The sequence below is a fragment of the Trachemys scripta genome, chromosome 8, assembly GCF_013100865.1.
Source record: "Trachemys scripta elegans isolate TJP31775 chromosome 8, CAS_Tse_1.0, whole genome shotgun sequence".
Classification (NCBI taxonomy): Eukaryota; Metazoa; Chordata; order Testudines; family Emydidae; genus Trachemys; species Trachemys scripta.
The window spans coordinates 56709205-56733993 of record NC_048305.1 but is presented as its reverse complement, the minus strand read 5'-3'; the positions used below and the strand labels follow the sequence as shown (position 1 = coordinate 56733993).

The following is a 24789-nucleotide window of genomic DNA, read 5'->3' as shown; positions in this document are numbered from 1 at the left end:
GCCGATCGCTGCCCCCACACGCCGCGGTTCGCCATCCCAGGCCAATGGGGGCGGTGGGAAGCGGCGAGGACCGAGGGATGTGCTGGCCGCAGCTTCCCGCCGCCCCCATTGGCCCGGGATGGCGAATCGCGGCCAGTGGGGGCCACGATCGGCTGAAGCTGCCGCGTCAGCAGTTAAATAAACCGGCCCGGCCCGCTAGGGTGCTTACTCTGGAAAGCCGCATGCCGAACATTGCCGACCCCTGTTCTATAAGATGACAAAATGACTAAATGATAATGCATCATAATAAGGATTTGCCACAATTGAATCTTGTTCGAAAATTCTATTAAGTAAAAGTAGTGTTTTATAACAAACATTTCTCTTCCTACAACTCCTACAAAATTCAGTTAGGTTCAGGCATTCAGATACCACAAAGAACAGCGTCCTAAAAAGAACATAGATATACAGATAAATAGATAAGACAGGCTGGAAAGGCATGTTTAGACTTAAACACTGGGACTGATTAAGAACATAGGAATTACCATATTGGAACAGTTCAATGATTCTATCTTGTCTGATATCCTGTCTCCAACTGGTTAATGCTTAAGGGTCGTGTGGAAAAATTCAAAATGGCCTAACTGTGCAATACTAAATCATAAGGGGGACATATGCTGGTAATCAGTTTATACCCTGAAGCACAAGGATTTACAGATCCCTCTGAATATTGATTTGGGTAAAGGAAAGTTCAGTAAATCACAAATGGCAATGACTGTACCTAGATACTATTGTCATCACGCTGAGGCTGGGCATGTAAACAGAGCCTAAGGAAATCCCACTGAAATTAGCACTGAATTTCAATGGCATTTAAGCACCTTAATTTCCTTAGGCTCCTATGAAAATTCCTCCCAAAGTGTTTGAGGGGAAAAATGGTGAAAATTGCAAGAAGAAAATTAACAATTTCTTTTGTAACTATTGACAATGGTAACTCACTGTTCTTTTTCCAGGTAAGGCTTGGTGGTGGAATACCACTGGATTCACATACCAAACTGATAAGGCTTCCTTCAGTTACTGCCAGTTGGGAGAGTTCATCTGAACCATAAATACTTGGTGGCACTGAAAACAAAAAATACCAAAAAATGCACTCAGTGAACCAGAATGAGACTGGCTAATACTGGGCTAATGTCAGACCTGGTAAAAGCAAATGGAACACCATCGTGCATTGAGCAGGACACAGGTACTGCATCCACTGCCCTGGAGGAGTACCCCTTTGTGGGGTACAGCATACTCCCTCTGGGTGACTGGCTCCCTCCTCCAGGGGAATCTGAGCAGTTCCTGCCCCCTGTTGAACACATTCTCTGCAATTCTGACTGGCTCTAATGCAGGTTGCACCATAAGAGGAGGCTCCTATGCCCTTACCTACATTACAGACCTGCCAGGCAGAATCTGACCCCGAATGATTGCCCAACTCATTATCTTAGTTTATGAACCTTTAGATACTGTAAGTCTGCAAGCTACTCAGCCCCTTTTAAAATTCAACCACAGCCACGATCTTGATTATGTCCTTTGGCCACAAAGTCCTTGATTGTCTGCATGCTTCCTCAAGAAGCATGACCTTTTGCTGAGTCTAATATTGAGTGTCCCCTCTGTTCAGTTATTATGCAACAGGAAAGGAAGCACAGGAAAGAAAGGCCAATCCATTTTCACTCTGATCTTCAACAGTTTTTAATATTTTGGGTCAGTTCCCAAAGAAGGGATAATGGCCTGCTTGGAGCTGGGGAGGCAACTTTCCTTAACATGCAATAGTAAATCCTTGAAAATCGACCAGGAGAAGCAGTGGATACCTCAGGCTGAAGTGGGAGAAGGGACTCTCACTAGTGAATGGCTTATCCAACACATTTCTACCACATGAAAATAGGAAAGCATTTCTGTCTGACACTGTAGCCCTCTGAGTCCCATAATTTTTTATTAAGCAGAAACAGATGCATGAGTTTCAACACTGGCGACAGTAAAGCTTTATACTGTATTATACTGGTTTCAAGCTCTGGTTTCATTTGTTCTGCTTCAAACCATTAAGCTTATGCCAGTCTCCAAGGAGACAAATATTATCTTTAGTACATAGGCTGTGTTCTGAAAGTTTCTGCAATTAGAGTTAGCTCTGGGGATCTCACTAATACTCGGAACATAATCAGACGGACACATTTCCTGTATTTACCACTCAAAAATATGGCAAACACCATTTCTGCTCCTAGGAGTAAACAAAGGATTTCATTCCAAACAGTTAACCACAGATGGCTTTTACAGGCAACTTTTGGTTTCCATTAAGTTTTTCTAGTCAATGCTGCTAATGAACACAAAATTATCTCTTCCTTCAAAATGGTATTAAAATGCTCTCTGCACACAAAAGGGGCAAATCTAGCTCCCTCTGCTGATGCCAGAGAAGAATCTTTTGCAACAGTGAGAGTCTGCTGTAAAATTGGGATTGGATGTAAGGTGGGAGATGCAGAGAGTGGATGTGTTGCTGGTTTGTGGAGACAAGTGTGTGGAGACTAGGTACATCCAAGGCATCGTCCACATTGTAACACAACCCCCAAACACCACATAAATGCCAGTCTAAATTAAGATTTTATATCACCTGTTTTTCAAATAAATTCTGATTTATGAGGGTTCAGGAAAATATAATATTTATCTAGAGTATCATGCTTTATACATACAAAGCCAGATTTAAAAAACCTGGCCTCCCTTTTGATGACTGCATTTAAGAGAGAACAAGTAATTGCACCTAACTTTGCAGGTCACTAACAGGAAGCCAAAAATTAGGCTCAAAATATGTGCACTGAAGACATATATCACCAGAATAAAGGAATTATTTAGTTTTGTTAAGGTTATTTTTTTGTTGTTCATAATGGGTGAAATTCAGGCAGTATCAATGACCAGCACAAGGCATATATGCCCTTCTTAGTCCCATTACACTCTATTTTGAGGATTTATGTGAACTTAAATGGTTCTTGGGTCTTGTTCTGGCCCCCTGCACTGAGGTGAATTTCACCTAAACAGGACAGTTTTCATACCTTTATAATAAAACAGAATCAGCAGTCTAATTGTCTGTAAACCAAGTCATTTATCACATTAAAGTCACATGGTTTAGGATTCCATTCAGGTCTCACTTACTTGGTAGGGCACCATCCACCAAACTTGACATTGTTTTAGATAAATATACTAAAAAGTAGTAATCAGTCATACTAATCACATATTGACTGATATCAGAAAATTGCAATCAGATAATTGTTTATGACTGGTGACAGAATAAACTGATTATGATTTTTTAAAGTACATTTATGGTCAGAAAATGACTATGCTAAAATAGCACCTTCTCAATATCTGCAACATGTGTGATTTCTGATTCATATCCGTCTACTATAAACTTTTTTTTTTACTACAGTTATTGTTATTACTTACAACTGTTAAACTGTGCAGAATGAATATAACTATGAGAGAGTAATCTGGATTCTCAGACTCCAAAATTGCACACCCCAAAAACTCAAATTATGTGGGTTTAATCCAAATGACATTGGAGTAAACAAATTAGTTAGTTATATATCTAACTACCCATAGTGGATATGTACTGTTTATGCATGCAAATCTGAGACTGTGGGGTGTCTAAAAGTTAGATTACATTAATTTAGAAGCCAAATTGAAGTCGTACTGAAAATGTGGCCTAATATTTTTATGTGGGCAAAACTGTCCTTTTGCTCTCTTCACTCCATGTATCATAATGCATAGGTATACATTTTAGGTTTGCCTGAAGGTAACATTTGTGTAGTCTCATGTTAATTTCTAAGCTCCTTGTGAAATATTAAGCATGGCTTATTTATATAGGCAGCATAGGATCAACCTCAGAAATGAACTACATATGAAACACAGTGTGCTCCAGCATTATGCTTCACAGCTTTACTAGAGTTTTGTCCCCAGGCTTGATATAGTATTATAGACTTACCCCAAACATTGACATTATAGTTCTTTTCTGTTTTCCCAGCAACATTTGTGGCTTCACAAGTGTAACGTCCAGTGTCTTGAACCTGAGCTTCTTCAATCTAGAAATAAAATTAAACCTTTTGACTCTCATTTTGATGAGTAGGTTGTTATTTTGTGTAGAGAGTATTATGTATTAAATGTTATTAGGGTGAAATTGTTTATTTTTACATCAGTCAATCTAAAACTTTAAACATAAATTTAGCAGGGATGATACACTGTCCTAAAAACCCAGGAATATGTGGTCCTGTCAGGGCTCCTTCCCCATTCTGAACTTTAGGGTACAGATGTGGGGACCCGGATGAAAGCCCCCTAAGCTTATTTCTACCAGCTTAGGTTAAAACCTGGTATGCTGCCACCACCAAGTGATTTAACAAGAAACAGGGAAAGGACCACTTGGAGTTCCTCTTCTCCCAAAATATCCCCCCAAACCCTTACACCCCCTTTCCTGGGGAGGCTTGAGAATAATATCCTAACCAATTGGTTACAAAGTGATCAAAGACCCAAACCTGGGTCTTTGGGCAATGGAAAAATCAGTCAGGTTCTTAAAAGAAGGATTTTATTAAAAAGAAAACGTAAAAATCATCTTTGTAAAATCAGGGTGGAAAATAACTTTACAGGGTAATTAGATTCAAAGAGACCAGAGGAACCCCCCTAGCCTTAGTTTCAAAGTTACAGCAAAACAGGGATAAACTTCCCTCTAGCAAAGATAAAATTCACAAGTTGAGAAAAAAAAGATAAACTAATGCGTCTGCCTGGCTGTTACTTACAAGTTTGAAATATGAGAGACTTGTTCAGAAAGATTTGGAGAACATGGATTGATGTCCGGTCCCTCTTAGTCCCAAGAGCGAACAGCCACAGTAACAAAGAACCCAAACAAAGCCTCTTTCCCCCTCCCCCCCGATTTGAAAGTATCTTTTGTCCCCATTGGTTCCTTTGGTCAGGTGTCAACCAGGTTACTTGAGCTTCCTAACCCCTTACAGGTAAGGAGGAATTTAGGCTACCCCTATGGTTATGACAGCTCCCCATAGCACTCATCCATTATTCATATTAGCATCAATGAGACTAATGCTGTAAAGATCTCCTCTCAAGTAGCTGGTAGCCTGGAAAAAGAATAGTGCCTTCATGACTGATAAGCGGCTGGGGAAGTAAGCGCTACAGGAGTCTCACAAGTGAACTTTACCTTCAATACACTTCCATCTTCAGAGGTGCTGAGGCCTGGTTTCGTCAGCAAAGGTCGGCCATCTTTGAGCCAAGTCAGCATGGGTGGAGGAATGGCATTGCTCTGGCAGCGCAGCTCCACTGCTTGGCTGATGAGCACAGAGACATTCTGTTCTTCTCCCATAATGTTTGGTGGAACTAAAACAACACATAAAACAAATAATAAATCCCCTGGCCAACACATATTATTTTCACAAGACACACTGAGGAGTTAGTACACCCACCTATTAAAAATAAGACGACAGCTATCAGCCAGTTTGGCACCTTGTGTGTGGAATGAAACAGCTGGTCTACGATCACGTATCAGAGATACTGTCCCAATTGTGTACAAAGAGTTCTCACCACGAGAGATGTTAGTGAAATTCCGAGTGGAAAGAAATGGTGAAATTCTGCTTGCAGGGAGATGGTGAAGATACAGACTAAAGCTATGTCTTCACTATGGACCTTACAGCGGCATGGCTGTACCACTGCAGCTGTGCTGTTATAATGTCTCCTGTGTAGCGACTGTATGCCAGTGGGAGAGAGCTCTCCTGACAGCATATTTAAACCATCCACAGCGAGCGGTGGTAACTATGTCAGTAGGAGGCACTCTCCCGCCGACATAGCACTGTCCACACCAGCACTTTTGTCGGTGAAACTTATGTCAGTCAGGAATGTGTTTTTTTCACACCTCTGACCGGCAAAAGTTTTGCCAACAAAAATGCTAGTATAGACAAAGCCTAAGGCAAGCAGGCAAATAGTTGTAATATAATTTAGCAAATGAAAACTGCAGAAAAGTTTTTAAGTCCCAGACTGAAAAGTCAGAGGACATTTAGAACCATGGAACAAATATGGTTCAAAGGGCTGGAATAAGAAGCAATTAAATGAGGAAAGAAAAGACAGACTTAACCTGCTTCTTGCAATGCCATGATGGCTAATGTTGAAACTATCTCATGTTAGGTTCCTTAAGGAACCATTAATGGAAATCAGCAATAGAAAGTTGTTGAGGAACTCTATGGCCCAACTTCATTTTACTCATCTGCTACACTTTCTGGTCTTTGGGAAGTGAGGAGAATTTTGCCCAGAGCGGGCTGAATGTTTATGGTTCCAGGCAAATGAACGATAATTAATGATTTAATCATCATTAGTTCATAATCTACCATTCTATGGTTATCCTCTATTTGTTATGTATGGTATTTGCTAGCTAGTTATTACATTTGCTGAGAACAAACACTATAATTAAATGCGTGTAGCAGTTTCTGTGACAATTCCCACCTCCCACTAACCCCCACCACCACCATTTTCACACATGTATAACTTCCTGGGGAAAAAAATCACCTTTTGGAATGAAACTTTCCCCTCTACACAGAGAAAACGTTTGGGAAGTCTGAAAGCTCATCAGCTATTTTGGAATGGTAGAAGAGTAAAAAAAAACAGGCACACTTTTCCTCATTTTAAAAATGGAAAAAAAATCCCCACCCCCCCATCCCTCAGGTAACTAAAAAGCAACTGCATCAGTACTCTTCAATCCATAAAAAGCAACTTAGTGTGCTGTTTCAACCCTTCTTTCCTTTCCTGCTATATTTTTAAAAGGAGGCAAATTAAATAGAAAAACTTTATTAATACAACATTAAGCTGCAGTCAAAATATAATAAATCAAGAACTGAAAAAAGTTGAGGTTCTAATAACAACATTTGCTTGGCTATATTGCACATGTCTAATGGGGTTTTTATTTCTGCTCTGTATCACACATCTGCAATGTGACATAAAAGAGGCTGCAAGAACTTTAACTTTTATACTTCCTTTTATTTTTAACTGTGCAACCTTAAAATTCTATAAATGATGTGTAATATTAAACAAAATATAGGGGAGAGAAAAAGGAAACACTGGGATTGTCTGTGAGAAATATCTAAAATGACCTAAAGAAGAGCACTGTGTAGCTTGAAAGCACGTCTCTTTCACCAGCATAAGTTGGTCCAATAAAAGGTATTACCTCATCCACTTTAGGAGCAATACCACAAACCTTCTTCAAAACAAAGATGTTTTCTTAATTAGTGCATATGAGATTAAAACTGCCCCAAGGTACTACTCAATACACCAGCAATACAGCTCTCAAAATATCATGAGAAAAAAACCCATAATATAGTCTTGCTTTTCTTAACACAGGAAGTACTAAACAGAACAGCTGATATCGCAGCTTGGAAATAATTTAGGGGGAAAGTCTGGTCTCTGTGGATAAGAAATATAATAACTGTAAAAAAAAATCTGTTTATCTTACTTTCTTTGTAGAATTTACAAAAGGCCTAGATTCTTCATGACAGTTTGTGGAACTGAACATTGAAAGCTGACCTGATACTGCAGAAAGCTAATTTATTTCCAAATATTTTTCACCAATTACTTCTCCTTTCAGCTACGTGACTTGAACTATGTTCAAAAGGAAACTGCATTACAAAACTGAGAAGCAGGGACTAAAAAAAATAGAGAATCTGTTTCTGAAGAAACAAAGGATTAAAATGAATCTATTTTACAGGATATGTTAACAAACTTGTTCGAATTCCTAGTTTGGGCAAGTATGTACCAAGTCTCTAACCATCTCGGCCCCAGTAGCATTCCAAATTCTTCTCTCCCTCTCATTTCTTAATTAGTCTACCTACTGGAGTTAAGTATTAACAATAATAATACTTTTTGGTGACAGCCTTCAAAGCTACTCAAGATTCCATGCAGCTGAGTTTAATCCAGACCAGTCTCTATTTCAATGCTCTTTTTAAGTATGCATCACTACAGTGCATAGAACCCTCTGTCACAGCTGGTGAAATCTCTCACCTTTTCTGTAACCTCAGAGAGGACAAGTACATCCAGTAATGGGTTGTGGAGACTCTTAGAGAAGGTCCCACCAGCTCAAGACTGAGAAACATTGGCGGGGAAGTGTGGAGGAAGCTAGCATTGCCCTGTCTCTTCTATACTTGTCTTGTAGATACACAGAGGAACATATTCCTTCTCAGTATCTGGTCTCTTTCCTAGTTTACGTTAGATTGGGCCCGGCCTTCCTTAAAGTAGCTCTAAGAGTTGAATCCTTGTTATGGATAAAAACAGTTTGGGCATCAATTTCAATGTTCATTCTATAGGAAGCTGCCAAAATGCTCACCGTAAACTCTGAGATCAATATCCCTTTGTTTCTCCCCAGCAGCATTCACTGCAACACAGATATACTTTCCTGTGTCACTGATCTGAGCGCTAGTCAGTGCCAAGACACGACCCCCAGAGAGAACCTGTAAAAGAAAGGTTGAAAGTCAATGTTCATTATACACTTCTTAGTTTCTCTAGTAATATACTGCAGTATATCAGAGTTAGAACCTCAAAAAGAACAGGAGTACTTGTGGCACCTTAGAGACTAAGAGTTAGAACCATTATCTTTCATTTTGAAGCAAAAAAAAAAAAAAAAAAAAAAAAGATCCTATTACATCTCTTTTCCCTTTCCCCTGTGTTTCTCCCAACTCAGATCCTGCAAAGACTGAAGCATATGCTTAATTTTATGCAGGCCCCAATTGGGCTATTTGTATTCGAAAGTCTTTTCAGGATCTGGGCTTTAGCCTCTTACTCTCTGCTTCACACCTATTTTGCCTCCCTCTCTGCCTGGTACAATCTCCATTTTCTACCACATTCCCTCTCTCCCCTCTTTCAAATCTCTCCTTAAAATCTACTTCTTCCGGGAATCATCCTTTCCATCTTCTCTTCTCCAACTCCCCAGACTGCTTTTTTCCCAACTATTATTTTGTGTCTTATCTTGGCTATCTCAACGGGAATCCTTTCTGAGCACATACTTGTAACTTTCAATTTTACTGTATGGTGCTATATACATTCTTTTTATTAATAACAATGCTACTAGTTATTAGAGTGACCAGATGTCCTGATTTTATAGGGACCGTCCCAATTTTTGGGTCTTTTTCTTATATAGGCTCCTATTACCCTCTACCCCCATCCCGATTTTTCACATTTGTTGTCTGGTCACCCTACTAGTTATCATGGCATTGTATCCATGGTTAATATTTCCCTAAATTCCTTTAATGGACATTTTTGTTTACATTTACTATCATTGAAAAAGTGCTAGGTTGACAGCCTCTATTTATCCACAGAACAGGTTTTCATAGGCAGCTACAGTGCAAACTTCCCCAAATTGCCTGACCAGTGTGGCCCAGTCTTGACCTCAAATGAATCACCTCACATTTTCAGCACAGTTTAATTTCCCTTTTCATTCATTCCTTGGGATCTCTGAGAAGTGCCAATTTTAGCTGTATGAACTCTTGACTGAGAGCACCAATTAATTTCATAAAGGTCACAGAGAGCAATCTTCATATCTATGGTTACTACTAGCATAGGCTAGATTGGAACCAGTAACCTTGAGAGAAAAGGCACAACATGCCTCACTAAAAAACCTCTAAAAATCCAGTTCCATTAAAATGAAGTAGTTTTAAGTACCCATGTCAAGATACCAAAAAACCCACAAGTACTAAGGTTTGCATCAGTTACCTGGAGTCCATCAGAAAAGCTGGAAACAGGGCTACCATCTTTCAGCCAAGTCAGAATGGGTGTAGGGATACCTCTGGCTTCACATTCCAACCTCACTAGATTATTAACCACCACTGCCACCATCTCATTCCTGCCAGAAATTGATGGGGGGACTGAAAAACAGAACAAACTTAAAATAGCTATGGAGGAATATAAATCACAACAAAATTAAATGGGCCACTTACTTTTGGAAAGATTTTTCTTCCTGCAGCTGCGAGGCAGTACATCATTTGTCATTTGTCCACACTGTGCCAAATCCTGCTCTCTTTACTTACATAAGTAGTCAGATAACTTCAGTGGAACTACTCGTGTGAGTACGGTGAGCAGGATTGGGCCCGTAGCCCAGAGGGCAGCCGTGAAAACCAGAAATTATAACATAAAATCTGAAAATGTTCTCTCAAATGTTTACAATACTGCATTTAGACCTTGTGAAAGATCTTACCAGTGAGTATTAAAGCAAAATTTTTAATCTAAATCTAATGAAGCAAATGCATATGCAATATAGTAAATCAACCTTGTGAAATTGACATGAAAATTTACAGGTCCAGGCGCCTACAAAATCTACCTGCCCATTTTTTACACAATAATGAAAAACATCTTAGCTACACATCATAAATTAATTGCTTCAGGTGAGTGGCCGAATAGAATTTTGCAGGGCTGCATTTAAAGGGACACTTGCTTGAATTTTTAAATAAATTGCTTTGGCCATCCTTGTGTTCCTTTCCTTTTATGTTTGCTTTCCACAGACATTCAAGTGAATGAACTTTTGTATTCTACAAATATTTGTATCATTGCAATTCAAAGTCAAATGAATGAGTATTTGCAGAAAATAAAATTTCAATGTGCATGTGGGAAATGTTTGACTCATCTAGTCAGGAAATTAAAACAGTATCATGTGACATATCTTACCAATTACAACCAAGCAATATAGCTTAAATATTCAGTATCTGTAATAACAATTTAATATTTGCAGAGAACCTTTCATGATTAACATAGAAAGAAGAGAATGTCATGATCTACTCACAGATGTTCTATGTATAGAAAAAGAGGGTATGTTAATCAGATAAATTATTCATGGCAAACTAGTTGCTCAATTGTATTAATGAGTGAACAATTTCTGGTAAACCATGATGCAGACTAATCATTCTGCCTTATAAATAAGCTCTAGTAGAACCAGAAATGCTGGAAGATAAGCAGTTATATACACTTTGCCATAACAAACATCCATTGTTCTTTGATAATTGCAAATGTTTTATAATGGTGAGAAACAACTACAAACATCTTCAGACAATGAAATCATATGAATATACTTTATTTGAATTCAAAAGATTTGGCACCTACAAATAGTTCTATAACTCCCTTCAATGTTAAGATTGGAGTATTGTTTTCTAAACAATGAGAACACAATGATAATTTATGCTGTAGCTACTGTAACCAAAACACTGTTTTTACAACAGAATTTGAATAAAATGAGATATTAATGGAATGAGAAATATGCTCATACACTACAGTGATGGGCATGATACAAGAATCAAGATAAGATAAATATATGTTCATTAAACTCAATATAACTTCTCCTGTGTTCTGCCATGAATCCTTTAGAGTCCATTATCTCCTCATTGTTCATAACTTCCACTTTAAATTGAATGAAATATTGAGAAATAATTTACACATGATGATCATACTTATGTAGGGAAAAAGAATAATATTATGATCTCATGCTTCATAGTGTAAACTGATCACTGGATAAGTCAGAACGGATTCTCTTCCCAGACCCATTAGGTACACACTGAACTGGCTACATGCATTAGGAACGGTTTCATCTTTCTTTGATACAATCAGTACTGGGTGACATGTTTTGATCTGGAATGGCAAACAAATCCTGTGAGTCTAATCTAGCTGGCTAACCCAAAGGGTATTAAACTGAACTGAAATTCCAGCATCCATAAAAAGAGTCCCATGTGTTTAGGAGTTATTTTTTTAATTTTTAGCTTTGAATAGAAATAATGACCTTGGCACCAAACATTTCCTGGGAATTAATGACTGTGTGGGGTTAATTGCCTTTGGCTGTGTTTCGGGCCATCAAATTCTCTGAGATGGTCATTAATCCCAAGGAAAGGCACTGCCCAAGGTCATTATTGGTTAATTAACATTAAAAGGAATTACATACTGTTTGTGCATTTCAGTGTAATAATACAACCTTGACACCATTGTGCCAAATTCTGGCAGCAGATTAGCATGGAAGGCTCCCACTGAAATATGTTGTGTGTGCACAAATTCTGAAGGCAAAATTTGGCTTAGGGCTATGGACTAGCATGCAAAACCCACTGAAATCAGTGAAAAATCTCCGACTGACTGAGGGGTTTTGATCAGGTTTTTAGTGACTATAAAGACTCACAATTTCATTTAATTGTATACAACCCAAATAAAATTTCCTCTAAAACCTCTGAACTATGAATCAGCTTCTGTTTTCTTTCTATAGTATAATTACCTGTTGTAGTGTTCAAAATGATCAACAATAAACAATACCCCATACCTTTTCAAACTGCTGAAGCAGCAATATTTAAGTCTCTGACAGATTTGGCTAAACTGCTCTCTCTTATCAGAATTGACAAACATCTTCAATTGAGTTTTCCCATGTCAATGCTCTAAGGAAAGAAATGTGGCCTTCGTATTCTTCACAATTCCTCTCAGAAAATGATTAGTCATAGGAAGGAGCGTATTAAGTATGTGTAATAAAACTGGAAAAGAGCAGGCAAAATGCACATAGATTTTCCTCAAACTGTTTTTATGACGTGCAACACTTACCATGAACCTGCAGGTTGTAAAAGAGCTCAGCTGTTCCTGCTGTATTGACAGCCACACATTTATAAATGCCAGTGTCAGAGATCTGGGCACTGTCAAGCTGAACGATTTGCCCCCTGTTTAAGAACGTGACACTTGCAGCACTAGTGAGTGGATGACTGTCTTTGTACCATGTGATAGCTGCAATGTGAAATAAGAGAGAGGGAAAAGTTACTGACTGTACCCTTATAACTGGCAGTAACAAAGCTAGCTCTATGCAACAATAGAAAGATACTTTTCAAATTATCTTAAAACTTTCAGTCTTTGTTCAAATGCTGGTTAAGCTTTTCTAAAAGCTAACTAACAATAAATCAATATTCACTATATTTAAACTACAGTAATAATAAAGTTATAACAATAGTAGTGATAACTACTAACTTTTTTGTAAGGTACTGCATAGACCTATGACATTCAGTAACAACAACAACAACTATAATTTTATATGTATATAGATACTTCCATCCCAAAGCAATTTATCACTTAATAAACTGTTATATTAAGCATGTATATAGGGGCCACTTCATCTACTACTAAACTGAAATACAACTGTTTAAAAATACACTGCAACATGACAACACTTCAAGGCAGAAAATCCCAAATACTACATTAAACTGAAACTCATGTGGAAGCTTATAGAGGCAGAATACAGTAATCCTAACAGGAGTTAGACTAGGGTGGTGGAATTAGAGTGTTTGGGGATTATAACAGACCATAACTGTTGAGGACCTTTACTTTGCATCTCCGTCACAAGATGGCCCTTCCATCAGCTCAGTTCTCATTAACACCTTGCTGGGACACTGGTTCCATGCTTACTCAGATGAAAGCTTTACCTACTGAATCACTTTTTACAATACCTACGTTTTCTATGAAAGTCTCCCATCCAAGAAATACATTGGCCTGACTCTGATTAACTTGTGAGAACTGCATGCTGATCACAACACAAGGTAGTGTGACTGCACGCAACACCCTATTTTTTTCAGTTATGTCAAACAAGATTTGTTGTTGTTTTTCAAGGCCATATCTTGCCATCATTTAGCACAAAGAATTCTCATGGAACTGAACAGGAGTTTGAGATTAAGAATTATGGTGAGATATGGTAAAGTAGCATTCTAGCACAACAGTGTAGCAATTAACCTTTTTTTGTATTTCAAGGACCTTTGATGCTCCTTCACAATGTTATACAGAGTTGAAAACCCAGCACAGTAATAGGGCTAAATGCTCTGCCTTTTACTCCATGAAGAAGGGAGTGAGATTTGCCTTGGTGCTTCTATTCCCTAATCTAAATAGTGATATACTAGATTATTCATTGGGAGGTTTTTTTGGAGGGTGGTAGGGTTGTTTTTGTTTTGTTGTTAATTTGTTTTAAGTTTTTTGGGGGGCATGCTTAAGTTGATCCAAGTGGAATTTTTGCTCTGCGCTGAAAATTCATCATGTTAGACAGTTTGTAACACATGGCACTATATCATAAGTAGAAGAGCCGGTAGAATTCTATGAATTTAATCATTTTAAAAAACGAATCATCATTAGGTTTGAAAAAACAGTGCTGAGGAAAAAAGAGTGCATGCCAAGTGGGCGCAGGGCAGGCTCCAAGCACCAGCGTAGCAAGCAGGTGCCTGGGGCGGCCAATGAATAGGGGGGTGGCACGTCTGGCCGTTCGGCGGCAATTCGGCAGCGGGGCCGTCACTCCCTCTCGGAGCGAGGGACCTGCCGCCGAATTGCCGCCGTAGAATGAAGCCAATCACGGCTTTTTTTTTCTTTTTTTCCCCCTGCTTGGGGTGGCAAAAACGCTAGAGCCAGCCCTGAGTGGGCAAACAATCCTACCCTTTGGAACTGTTGATATCTTACATCTAACTTTCTACAGGTGTAAATGACTACACAAGGATGACAGGCACTGGAAAAATCAGATCCAAAAGGTACAAAGTTCAGTCTGGATGCTCATTTGAACTTTAGTCAAAGCTTTGTTCTAGAAACTGGACTATAAACTAAATAAAAATAAGCCCTCTTGCAGAATTTCAGTATTTCCTGAGTTTAACTGGGCAGCAAATGCTACAAGAACAACCTCTCTCACATTATTATAGTTCTTTCACTTCCTGACACAAGCAGGAAGTTCTCAGAAATACAGATTACAGAAAGGAAAAAAATGCACACTTCTCAAACCTTAAAAGAGGTTCAAAGTGGGAAAGGATCCAAACCAAAATCCTGGATCTAAAAACATTCAAACAATGGGGTGTTTGAAATCCAGCTTCTTGAGCTTGTCTTTCAGGTTTGTTTCAGCTCAAGTTTTAGGTAAAGATTATTTTATATGAAGGGATCCATCTGTCCTAATTATGAGCTAAATATTGAGGTCCTTACTCAGGCAAATTCCCATTGGAGTCAATGAGTGTTTGACTAAGAAAAATAACGAGGAAGGATTTAGCACTATAAGAATAAATGTGAATTAAATTATGACTATATATAAGGCCAAATTTTCAAAGGCTGGCATTGAAGGTGCAGTTCCAAAAACATGTGTATAACCTACCACCATCTCAGCAGGCCAATAAGGAAACAAACTTTGAGGTTTTCCGTGTACACTAGGCCCAGATGCAAAGTCCACTGAAGGGTATGGAAAGACCCAGTGGATTACAGTGGGTTTTTGGATGGGGTCCTCAGTGTTGGCCCATTTTTGCATTACACTGGGTTTTGTAAATTTGACCCACACTATGCAGTATTAACCTGATAAGATTAGATGAGTGGATTTGTTTTTGTCTATTTTTTCACAAAAGCAGGTAGTATACAATAACATCTGCTAACATTGTTACTGACTGTGGACTTGGCCAGTGGTAGAGTTATGAGAGGACAATTTATCCATGTTTCTCACTCATTTGAATGGGAAACAGTGGGGATCACTGAATCCCAAGTACTTTAATTTTAAATTTCATCTACTGTACATCACTCAAATTTATTAGAGCTTCCCATTAGATATTCATTGTACTATTGATTTCACAAGTTTAAATACTAGAGATTTATATTCACATTAAGAATCTCAATTACCATCAGAAGCCTTTAAAAATGGATAACCTGTTAACAGACTCATTTTAACATACATACTTGGCAAAGGATTCCCAGATGCTTTGCACTCAAGGTGGATTGGGTTATTCACCACCACTGTTTCATTTAACATCTTCCCTGCATGCTCCAGACTGGGTGGTTCTGAAAAAGGACAGAAAAATTATGGTTTAATTCATTTAGCCACACAGTGGCAGAACATCTCTGCTCAAAGCACTCTGTATACTGAAATACCGTGCTTATTTACTGCTGAATGTCTGGGGAATATCCCACACCACCTTTTCGTAGGCCCTCCACAGATGAGCTCCCATCTGCAGTTGGACCATTCTCTAGTTATACAGGCTCTTCAGCATTAACAGAAATAAAAGCTTCTTTTGCCAATAAAGTAGGTGGATTTGACTCAAGATACACACAGCTTGAGTGGGGTAGGAAGGGATCAATTTTGTAAAGTCACTTTTCTAACATGTCAAGCTTTTTAATCATACTCTGTTTACATTTAAAATGGCTGTATCGAACTGAATGCTGCAGAGAGCTTTAATAAGGCAAGGCACTTTACTTTACCTAGCCCACGTATGTTCTAGATTAAAAGGTGGCAGACACACAAGGCAGTGACACACACAGCACTGCTGACAGGAAGAGTAGAGGGAAAAAGACAAACTAGTGTGAGTCAGTCTCAGGACAAAAGCAGCTGGATAGATCAAATATGGCTTTAGGAATACAGGAGAAGCAAGGTTCCTCTTTTCCATCCCGATGAAGGTAGGTGCTGCAATCTCCCATTTAATTTAACATTGTTGTGTTAACTTGCATATTCACAAATCAAACAGATACAATAGAAATCACAGAAAAACCACCACATCGCCACAAAGGGGTTCCAATCCAACTCCCATTGAAGTCACTAGAAAGAAACCACATGACTCTAGTGGAAGTTGGCTCCAGGCCTGGCCAGGAGTTTTGAAGCTCTGAGGTTCATATATTTAAAGCATGGTCAAACATTTATCAAACTTACATGCAAATAACTCCTGAACTTTCCTTACTCCCTTCTGCATTGGTTCATCTGGAAATTAAAAATCCTTTCCAGAAGTTTGAAAGAATAAAGGATCCTAACATATGAGAGAAAATGTTTCTGCAGAAGCTTGCAAAGAATGCTTGTTCTCACAAGATTTGGGTCCAATCAGTAATGCTGATAGTGGTGCCTTGTTTCTGGGTCAAGAACACAGTTTACCTCCTAATGTCTCGGAAGCTTCTCTCAACTCAGCTGTAGTGTGTAAAAGAGGATGACACACTGAGTTTACTGGAGAGAGGTGCTCGTTCCTGTGACATTTGGTATCAGATGATGCAAAGGCCCTGTTTCCCCCCTGAACTTCTTGGAGAGACAGTAATGAGTTCAGACAAAAGCAGAGTGACCAGAAAAGGAGGAAAATGGAGTGACACATCTCTGCAGATAATACAAGTGTGGGAAGCTAACACAGCCTTCCTGAATGTGCTCAAAATAGAAGAAGTGAATGGACAGTTAGAAGCTAAAAAGTGGCAATTTTAAGGCAGCTTTTTTTAATGAGAGGCTGAAACATCATTACCGTGCACATGAAGCCGAATGTGCTGCTGGGCTTCTCCTGCAGCATTTGTTGCCACGCAGGTGTATCTACCAGCATCTTCCAGGAGGGCCTTGGCAATTTGCAGAATGCGGCCTGAAGACTCCAGCTGCCCCAAAACAGAAAGCAGAGAATAGATTTGCACTATGACTCCAGACATAGCCACTGAGATGAATGATAAGATACACATTTACACTATATACAAAGTCTCATCTTCTTTTCAGACTGGGGCTTACATTCACACAGGAGGCCTAGTCTTGAAGGTTAGAGAGCCCCTGAGCCACAAGGCTGTGATGGCTCCTTAGCTGGTTCAGCTGTGAAGAGAAGAGATCTGGATGGCAAAGGACAGGCAAACACTGTGAAGCAGTGGCTGCAGGCAGAGAGGGCTGCTACTGCATGGGACTGCTGGCAGGATGCCAGAAGCCATTCCAGTCTAGCATAGATCAAAGCAGCTTCAAGCCCCATTGCTGGAGAGCACTGAGGTGCCAAGGAGTTATGAGCTGAGGCATGGATTTGCACCAGATCAAGCCTCTGGGAGAGCCACACAAACCTCTCCAATGTGAAGGGCTGTCTCCCAACACTCAGAATCCCACAGTCCAAGGAGAGTAGAAGATTTAGGTGCCAAATTGACACCGAGGTGGTGCTCAGAGAGAAATTTACATCATCCTGCTTCCCAGTCAGCAAATGAGTAGTGCTACACCCAATAGCTATCCCAATTGGAAAGATGACCACCTCTGGAGAATTAAGTATAGCTGAGAGGTGTGGACACTGTATCTACAAACTAGACTTCCAGCAAACACAGCATATGGATTTCTAAATGGATTCACAAAACGGAACACTGCAAGTCAAATCCCAAATTCCTTACTCAGACAAAACTCCCATCGACTTCCAGGTGGATCTTTAGCATTTCCATAGCATCACGTGAGAAATAAAAAAGGAGAGGAAAACTAATGGGGGTGTGTGTTAGCACTTTAGTGTAACTATCTTTCAAATTTTGGATGCCACAAAAGCATTGTGCTTACTCGAATATTTCCTCTGGCTGTGTTTACTGGCTGGCCATCTTTTAACCACGTAATGGAAGGACTGGGTATACCGTTGGCTACGCATTGCAATGTCATGGGTTTGTATACCGCCACAGCTCTCTCAGAAGGGCCAGTGGATTTGATTGTTGGAGGAACTGCAAGACACAAAACAAACAAAGATAAATCACTATTTGAAAGTATTAATGTGCAACCTACAGAATCTCTCAAATGCAAATGGCTTTGATTATTACAATTCTACTCACTGTTGTCACCAATTTATCGCAACATTTCTACAAATTTTACAGTTCTGTATAAAACTACAAATACCTTCTTGCTAATGAAGGTATGCAACATCCTTTTAATATAAAGTCAGTCTGCTGCTTTTTTCCTCCCTTGTGTAACATACCATGCACAGTAATATCCAATTCCCTTTCATGGTCTCCTGCCTTGTTTGTTGCCACACACTTATAGCGACCTGTGTCCGACACTTGAGCCCGGGAGATGAGAAGTTTGCGTCCATTTAATAAGATCTTATATCCATCTCCCTCTTCAACTGGCTGGCCATCTTTCAACCACCTAGCGTGAAGAAAGCAAAATCTTAAGACACTTATTTCTTTTAAAGTGGGTGACAGTCCAGAGACATGTTTCTGTTAACTAGAAATAGGAAGTTACCGTACAACTAGAGCTATTTTTCAAGGAAGCCTGGAAATATTACATAGATTTCTGCTTCTTTTGGGCTCCCAGAGATAAGTAAGGGCTTGAAGCGAGCTACCAGGAAATGGGAAGCAGACACCAGAGAAGGAAAAAGGAAGGAGGCAGGCACTGGGGGAGGCTGCAGAAAGGACAGCTGCCACGAAAGGAGAGGGAAGGGGACTGAAGTGAAAGATTCCATGCAAGAGGGACCATAGTTACCAGAGGAGAGGGAAACGAGACATCAGTAGAGGAAGGGTCATTAGTAGAGTTCTGCCACTTCTTTTTAATCCAGAGTGGTCTCTGAAATATTTACTTTGGTATAACCAACAAGGCTACTTTAAAAAACAAAAGAGGGGGGCAAAATTCTGACCCGACTGAAGTCAGAGTTTTGCCATTGGCTTCAACGAGGCCAGGATTTCACCCACTGTATTTTAGTCTATGATCAAATGGTATGGTCAGTGCATAACAATTACTTCCAAGCCCATCTAAGCAAGTGGTGGAATTTATAACTGACATACCAACCCCCTTACATGATAGTTGGTGGAGGGGTTCCTGTTGCTGGACAGTCCAGCTCCAGAGGGCTATGAAGGATCACAATGTAGTCTGACGGTTCTTCTCCCCCTTCCACAAGTGGTGGGACTGTAAAGTGATAAAAAATGCACCAGAATAAACATTTAAATATCAGAAAAAGTGTCAAAAACAACCACATATTGTAAAACATATATCTTAGCACCCACCGCATACTGGAACAGGGTATTAAATTGGGTTCAATGTACAGAGTTGTGCCCTTGCAATGAAGGGCACCAAACAGATGGTGTCCTCTGTCCTATCGTTTTTATTGCTCTTGTGTGGCACTTAATTTATCTAGGGCCAGATTCCCCCTACTCCCTCTATGCATGGAGAAAGGAAACTAAGAGCCTTCCCCACCCTCCTTTCAAATGGCCCATCTGATCCTTTGGGGATCATGGCACTCCAAGGGAGTGGGAAGATGGGGGGAAGGCAGGGCCTTCAGTCCCCACCTCATTCACAGACCAGCAAAGTCATTCAGGGGACAGTAAGCTGGGCATACTGCATCTGCAAGCCTGTGGCCCCCAATGCTCCCCTGTGGTGGTGGTGTCTCAATGCACATCTGTGCCTACAAGGCATAATCAAGACCTTAAAGAATAGTAGCACCTACAATACAAGGAGCCTTACTATGCTGGAAGTTGCTATTTCATGACTAGCATTTGCATGACTCATATATAGAGATGGGCCAACGAGGCAGTGTTCAGATCTAGATTGGAGTGAAGGTTTCAATGGAAAGAGAGAAACATTTTTCAAAGGAAAGTTTAGGATTTGCATAATGTAGCCAAAAATGTACAGGCAGCCTAAAAATCGAAGAACCCCTTGATATTATTTTATTTATTTATTTATTTATTTATTTTGCAGCTGTGATTTTTCTCCTGTCCCTGATCTTAAGGCCCATTTGGAAGACATCTGTGTGTCCTTCCAAGTGATGTTTACAATCTCCCTCATGAAAACTGTCCCAGAAGTAGTCTGAAAGCAGCCGTCCACAGGCCTGTCAAACTTGGCGGAGAAAACGTGGAATGGCTGGGCTTAATTAAATGTGACGTTTGACCCACTGAACTGCAGTTTTGTGACACCAGCAAAAATAAGTACAGGTTTAATTCTGATGCAAGTTCTGTAAAGACATTGTTCTGCTGCTCACGCACCTAAGATTTCAACATCATATTTGATTTCTTTTTCTCCTGCTATGCTGGTGGCCACACATATGTACTGGCCATGATCGGCCTCTCCAGCATTCAAGATCTCCAGTTTCTTCCCACCAGACACAATGTGGAGGTTATCACTTGCTTTCACAGGCACGCCATCTTTTAACCAGGTAAGGAGAGGAGGGGGGTTGCCAGCAGCTTTACACTCCAATGTCAGTGAATTTCCAGCAATCACCTGCTTGTTCTGGACTGTGTCAGAGCCACCCTCAATAACCGGAGGAACTAGAGAAGAGGAAAATATATATATATTGCAAGTGATTAACTTTGTAGCCAGAAAATGTATTAACAGCAAATGGGTCCGTTCCTCCCAACCCCCTCTGGCTCTACCTAATTTTATATTATGTATTATTTTATGTGAGACATCTTTTGTCAGAAGAGGTTAAGACAAAGTACTTATAAAGAACAGTTAACAATTTAATAGACAGATGCCCTAGCTGATTGTTCACCACTTTATTAAAAGAGATGATGAGGCTCTGAGATGGAAGAATAGAGACTAAGAGTCTTAAGTCAGGTGTGACACTGGCAGACCAGATGCCAGCTCATGCCAAGGCCCCAGGCCTCACTGAACACTAACAAATACATAGCTGGCAACCAGTCTGGCAAACCTGTGTGTTTGTATAGTTAAAACAGTTATAAGAATGTGTTTCGACTTTATGGAATGCTTGTAAGATGCTGCATGTATGAACCCTACTTATAATATTTGTATCCAGTGTGATAAGGTAATGTCTAAACGTTTGCTCTGTTAGTATAAAAATGTTTGCTAAGGGTATGTCTACACTGGCAGAGTTACATCGCCAGCAGTAACATTTCCACTCAGAGACTGCTGAAGGGAAACCGCTGTTGTGTGTTCACACTGTCAGCTGCCTGCACAATAGCATGTTCACACTTGTGGCACTTGCAGCGGTATCTGGAGCGGTGCACTCTGGGCAGCTATCCCACAGAGCACCTCTTTTTCTTCTGCCGCTAAGAGTTGTGGGAAGGCAGAAGGCATTGAGGGGCATCCTGGGTCCTGTCCCACCTAGCCACCAAGTACATTAATCGGAAGGGGTATTTCTCTATGGTTCTCCAGACACTTCTGCATCATCGTGGGCATTTCATGGACATTAATGCAGGCTTATTCGGAAAGATGCATGACGCATGCATTTTTTGGAACACTGGCCTATTCAAGAAGCTGCAGGGACTTTCTTCCAGGACCAGAAGATCACCCTAGGGGAAGTCGAAATGCCCACTGTGATCCTGGGAGACTCTGCCTACCCCTTAATGCCGTGGCTTAGGAAGCCATACATGGGGAATCGTGACAGCAGCAAGGAGTGGTTCAACAACAGGCTGAGCAAGTGCAGAATGACTGTTGAATGTGCTTTTGGCCGTTTAAAAGCCCGCTGGACCTGGCCGATGACAATATTCCTATGCTTATAGCCGCATGCTGTACACTCCATAATATTTGTGAAGGGAAGGGTGAAAGCTTCACTCAGGGCTGGACTGGTGAGGTTCAGTGCCTGGAAGCTGAATTTGAACAGCCAGAGAGCATGGCTATTAGAGGGGCGCAACGTGGGGCCATAAGGATCAAGAATGCCTTGAGGCAGCAATTTGAAGCTGAAAGCCACTAACATTTGTTGCTATGCTCAGAAGTGCAGTGCTTGTAATGCTAGGAGGTGATTGTGATTGTTGCAGACGAGGCACTGTGAAGAGTTAAGAAAATTGCCTGTTGCTTTGCAGGGCTCTGTTTGCTTTCAATTAATGGAATAAAGATTGCTTTCAAACCAAAACAATTATTTTATTAAAAAACAACAACCCAAGGAGAGAGAGAAACAAAAATACACATCAGCAGTATGAGGAATGAGGGAAGGGAGAGTTCCAGGAGGAGGTGGGGTCCCGGAACGGTTAAAGATTTGTGTATGTCCAGGTATCGTATGCAACCTTCTCCTTTGGAGTACAGTGCAGCGGTTACTGTACTTCAGCAGGGCCAAACTGCAGAGGGACAGGTGTTGAGTGCAGTGGGTACTGGGAGTCCGCGGTGCGGGACTGTGACAGGGCACAAGTGGAATGCAGCGGGTACAGAATGTTGATAAGAATGTGTTGGCCGTGTCTGGGAGGGTGCGGGGGGGGGGGGGGGGGGGCTCATGGGAAAGAGTTTTGCAACAGCGGCTGCAGGGGAGGTCGGGCATGGAGATGCTCTGTTTGCAGTGCTAGTAGCGCCTGGAGTGTGTCCGCTTGGCGCTCCATAATACTGAAGAGCCGTTCCATGGCTTTGTTTTGGCATGCCATGTTCTCCTTTTGGTCCCTCTTCTCGCTGTCCCTTCAATTCTTGTTTTTCAGCGGAGTAGTACATCATGACATCACGCAGCAAGTCCTCTTTAGTTCTTCGTGGCCCCTTTCTAATTCTGCGCAGCCATTCAGCTGGAGATAAAGAGGGAGGCTGGGCTCCCAAGGTCATATCTGTGAAGCCAAAATGCAACATTTTACAGAAGCAGTATTGTTTGCAACACACAGACCACTGATTCAGTGATTTGAAACACAGCCACTATTCATATACCTGTCACTAACTGGTTGACCCCAGGCAAGCACGCATGAGCCACAAGGCCCTCAAAATGGTGAGTAACCACAGGGGCAAGGAAATCAGTGTTCCCAGACCGTACTGTACACTGAGCACATGGATCTTGGGGGAATCTTGGGGTGGGTCCTTATAATCATTACTGTCCCCACATTTTCCACAGGCTGTGTTCATTATGGAAGATATCTCTCTGCTGAGGGTGAGCAGGAATCAAGGAAGGGTCTTTGCCGAGACAGCAGGTTTCACCCTGGCCCTTATGTGGCTCGCCAGTGTCCAGTAACAGACCTCCCCCTGAGTGATGGCAGAGTGGCGCGGGAAAGTTACCGTTAATGGGGCAAGAAACAAAACAGCTCTGCCAAAGTACCTGTGACAGCGGATTACCCAGTATCTCCATGAGAGTTTCGTGGGGATCTCTGAGACAAATTCCCATGAAGTGAGGGAGTCAAACAATACCCTGCTGTTCCACTGCTCAGACTAGGCATGTGGTAGTACACATCATAAAGACACAAGCCTACTTTCTGCAACCCTCTTGTCCCCAAGAACTTGCTTCAGAGATTCCCAAAATCAAAGTCACTTACCAGGGGCCTCCTTTCCTGTTTGCGCTTTGCCAACATCCAACAGCTGTGGCTGGCTAGCCTCCTCTGGGGTAGAGAAGAGCTCCTGGCTGCATGCATCTATGACCTCTGAGTCATCCTCTGCCTCTGGGTCCCACTCCCCCTCCACATCATCGTCCAAGATTTCCTCTTCCTGGCTCAGTCCACTCTCAACTAGCATGCGAACCACCAAAGTATTCAGAGTGGCCTTCACAGTAGAGGTGGGGTCACCACCAAGTATTGCGTCCAGATCTTTGTAGAACCGGTAGCTTGTGGGCGCAGCATTGGAGCAGCGGTTTGCCTCTTGCGCCTTGTGGTAGGTGTTCCGCAGCTCCTTCACTTTGACCCTGCACTGCAGTGTGTCCTGGTCATGGCCCCTTTCTGTCATGCTTCATGAAATCTGTCCATTGGTATCATAATTCCTACGGCTGGAGTGTAGCTGGAACTGGATAGCCTCCTCTCCCCAAATGCTGATGAGGTCCAATAGCTCGGCATTGCTCCAAGCGGGGGATCGCCTGGTGCGTGGAGCAAATATGGTCAACTAGAAAGATGAGCTGAGACCACCGCACGCGTCCCTGAGCAAACAGGAAGGGGACTTTCAAAATTCCCAAGGAATTTAAGGAGTGGGACTCTCGGTTGGTCACCTGAGGGCAAGGTAGTTGAGTTCAAACAGATGACCAGAGAGGTGAGAACAGGCATGTGGAACACCTCCTGGAGGCCAATTGCAGTACTGTAATCGACCCGGGTGTTTACACTGGCACTGCAGCACTATAGCCTCAGCGCAGAAAGCGGTATGCCTCTTGTCGGGGTGGGTTTTTTTTACAGCGTTGCAACTGTGCAGTTTCTGCACCCTACATGGCTTGGCAGTGTGTACACCTGAAGAGTTACACCGCAGAAAGCTGCTTT

General features: G+C 41.2%; 1 protein-coding gene across 1 annotated transcript in view; it reads right to left on the bottom strand.

Moving 5' to 3' along the window:
• The window catches only part of HMCN1 (hemicentin 1), a 329872-nt gene that overhangs the window by 109576 nt on the left and 195507 nt on the right, over positions 1-24789 (bottom strand). The window contains 12 exon segments of the mRNA XM_034778414.1: positions 970-1092; positions 3974-4070; positions 5192-5367; positions 8354-8477; positions 9736-9887; positions 12583-12759; positions 15706-15807; positions 17238-17361; positions 18275-18429; positions 18681-18850; positions 19498-19606; positions 20680-20961. Of these exon segments, the coding sequence (XP_034634305.1) occupies positions 970-1092; positions 3974-4070; positions 5192-5367; positions 8354-8477; positions 9736-9887; positions 12583-12759; positions 15706-15807; positions 17238-17361; positions 18275-18429; positions 18681-18850; positions 19498-19606; positions 20680-20961 (1791 nt within the window).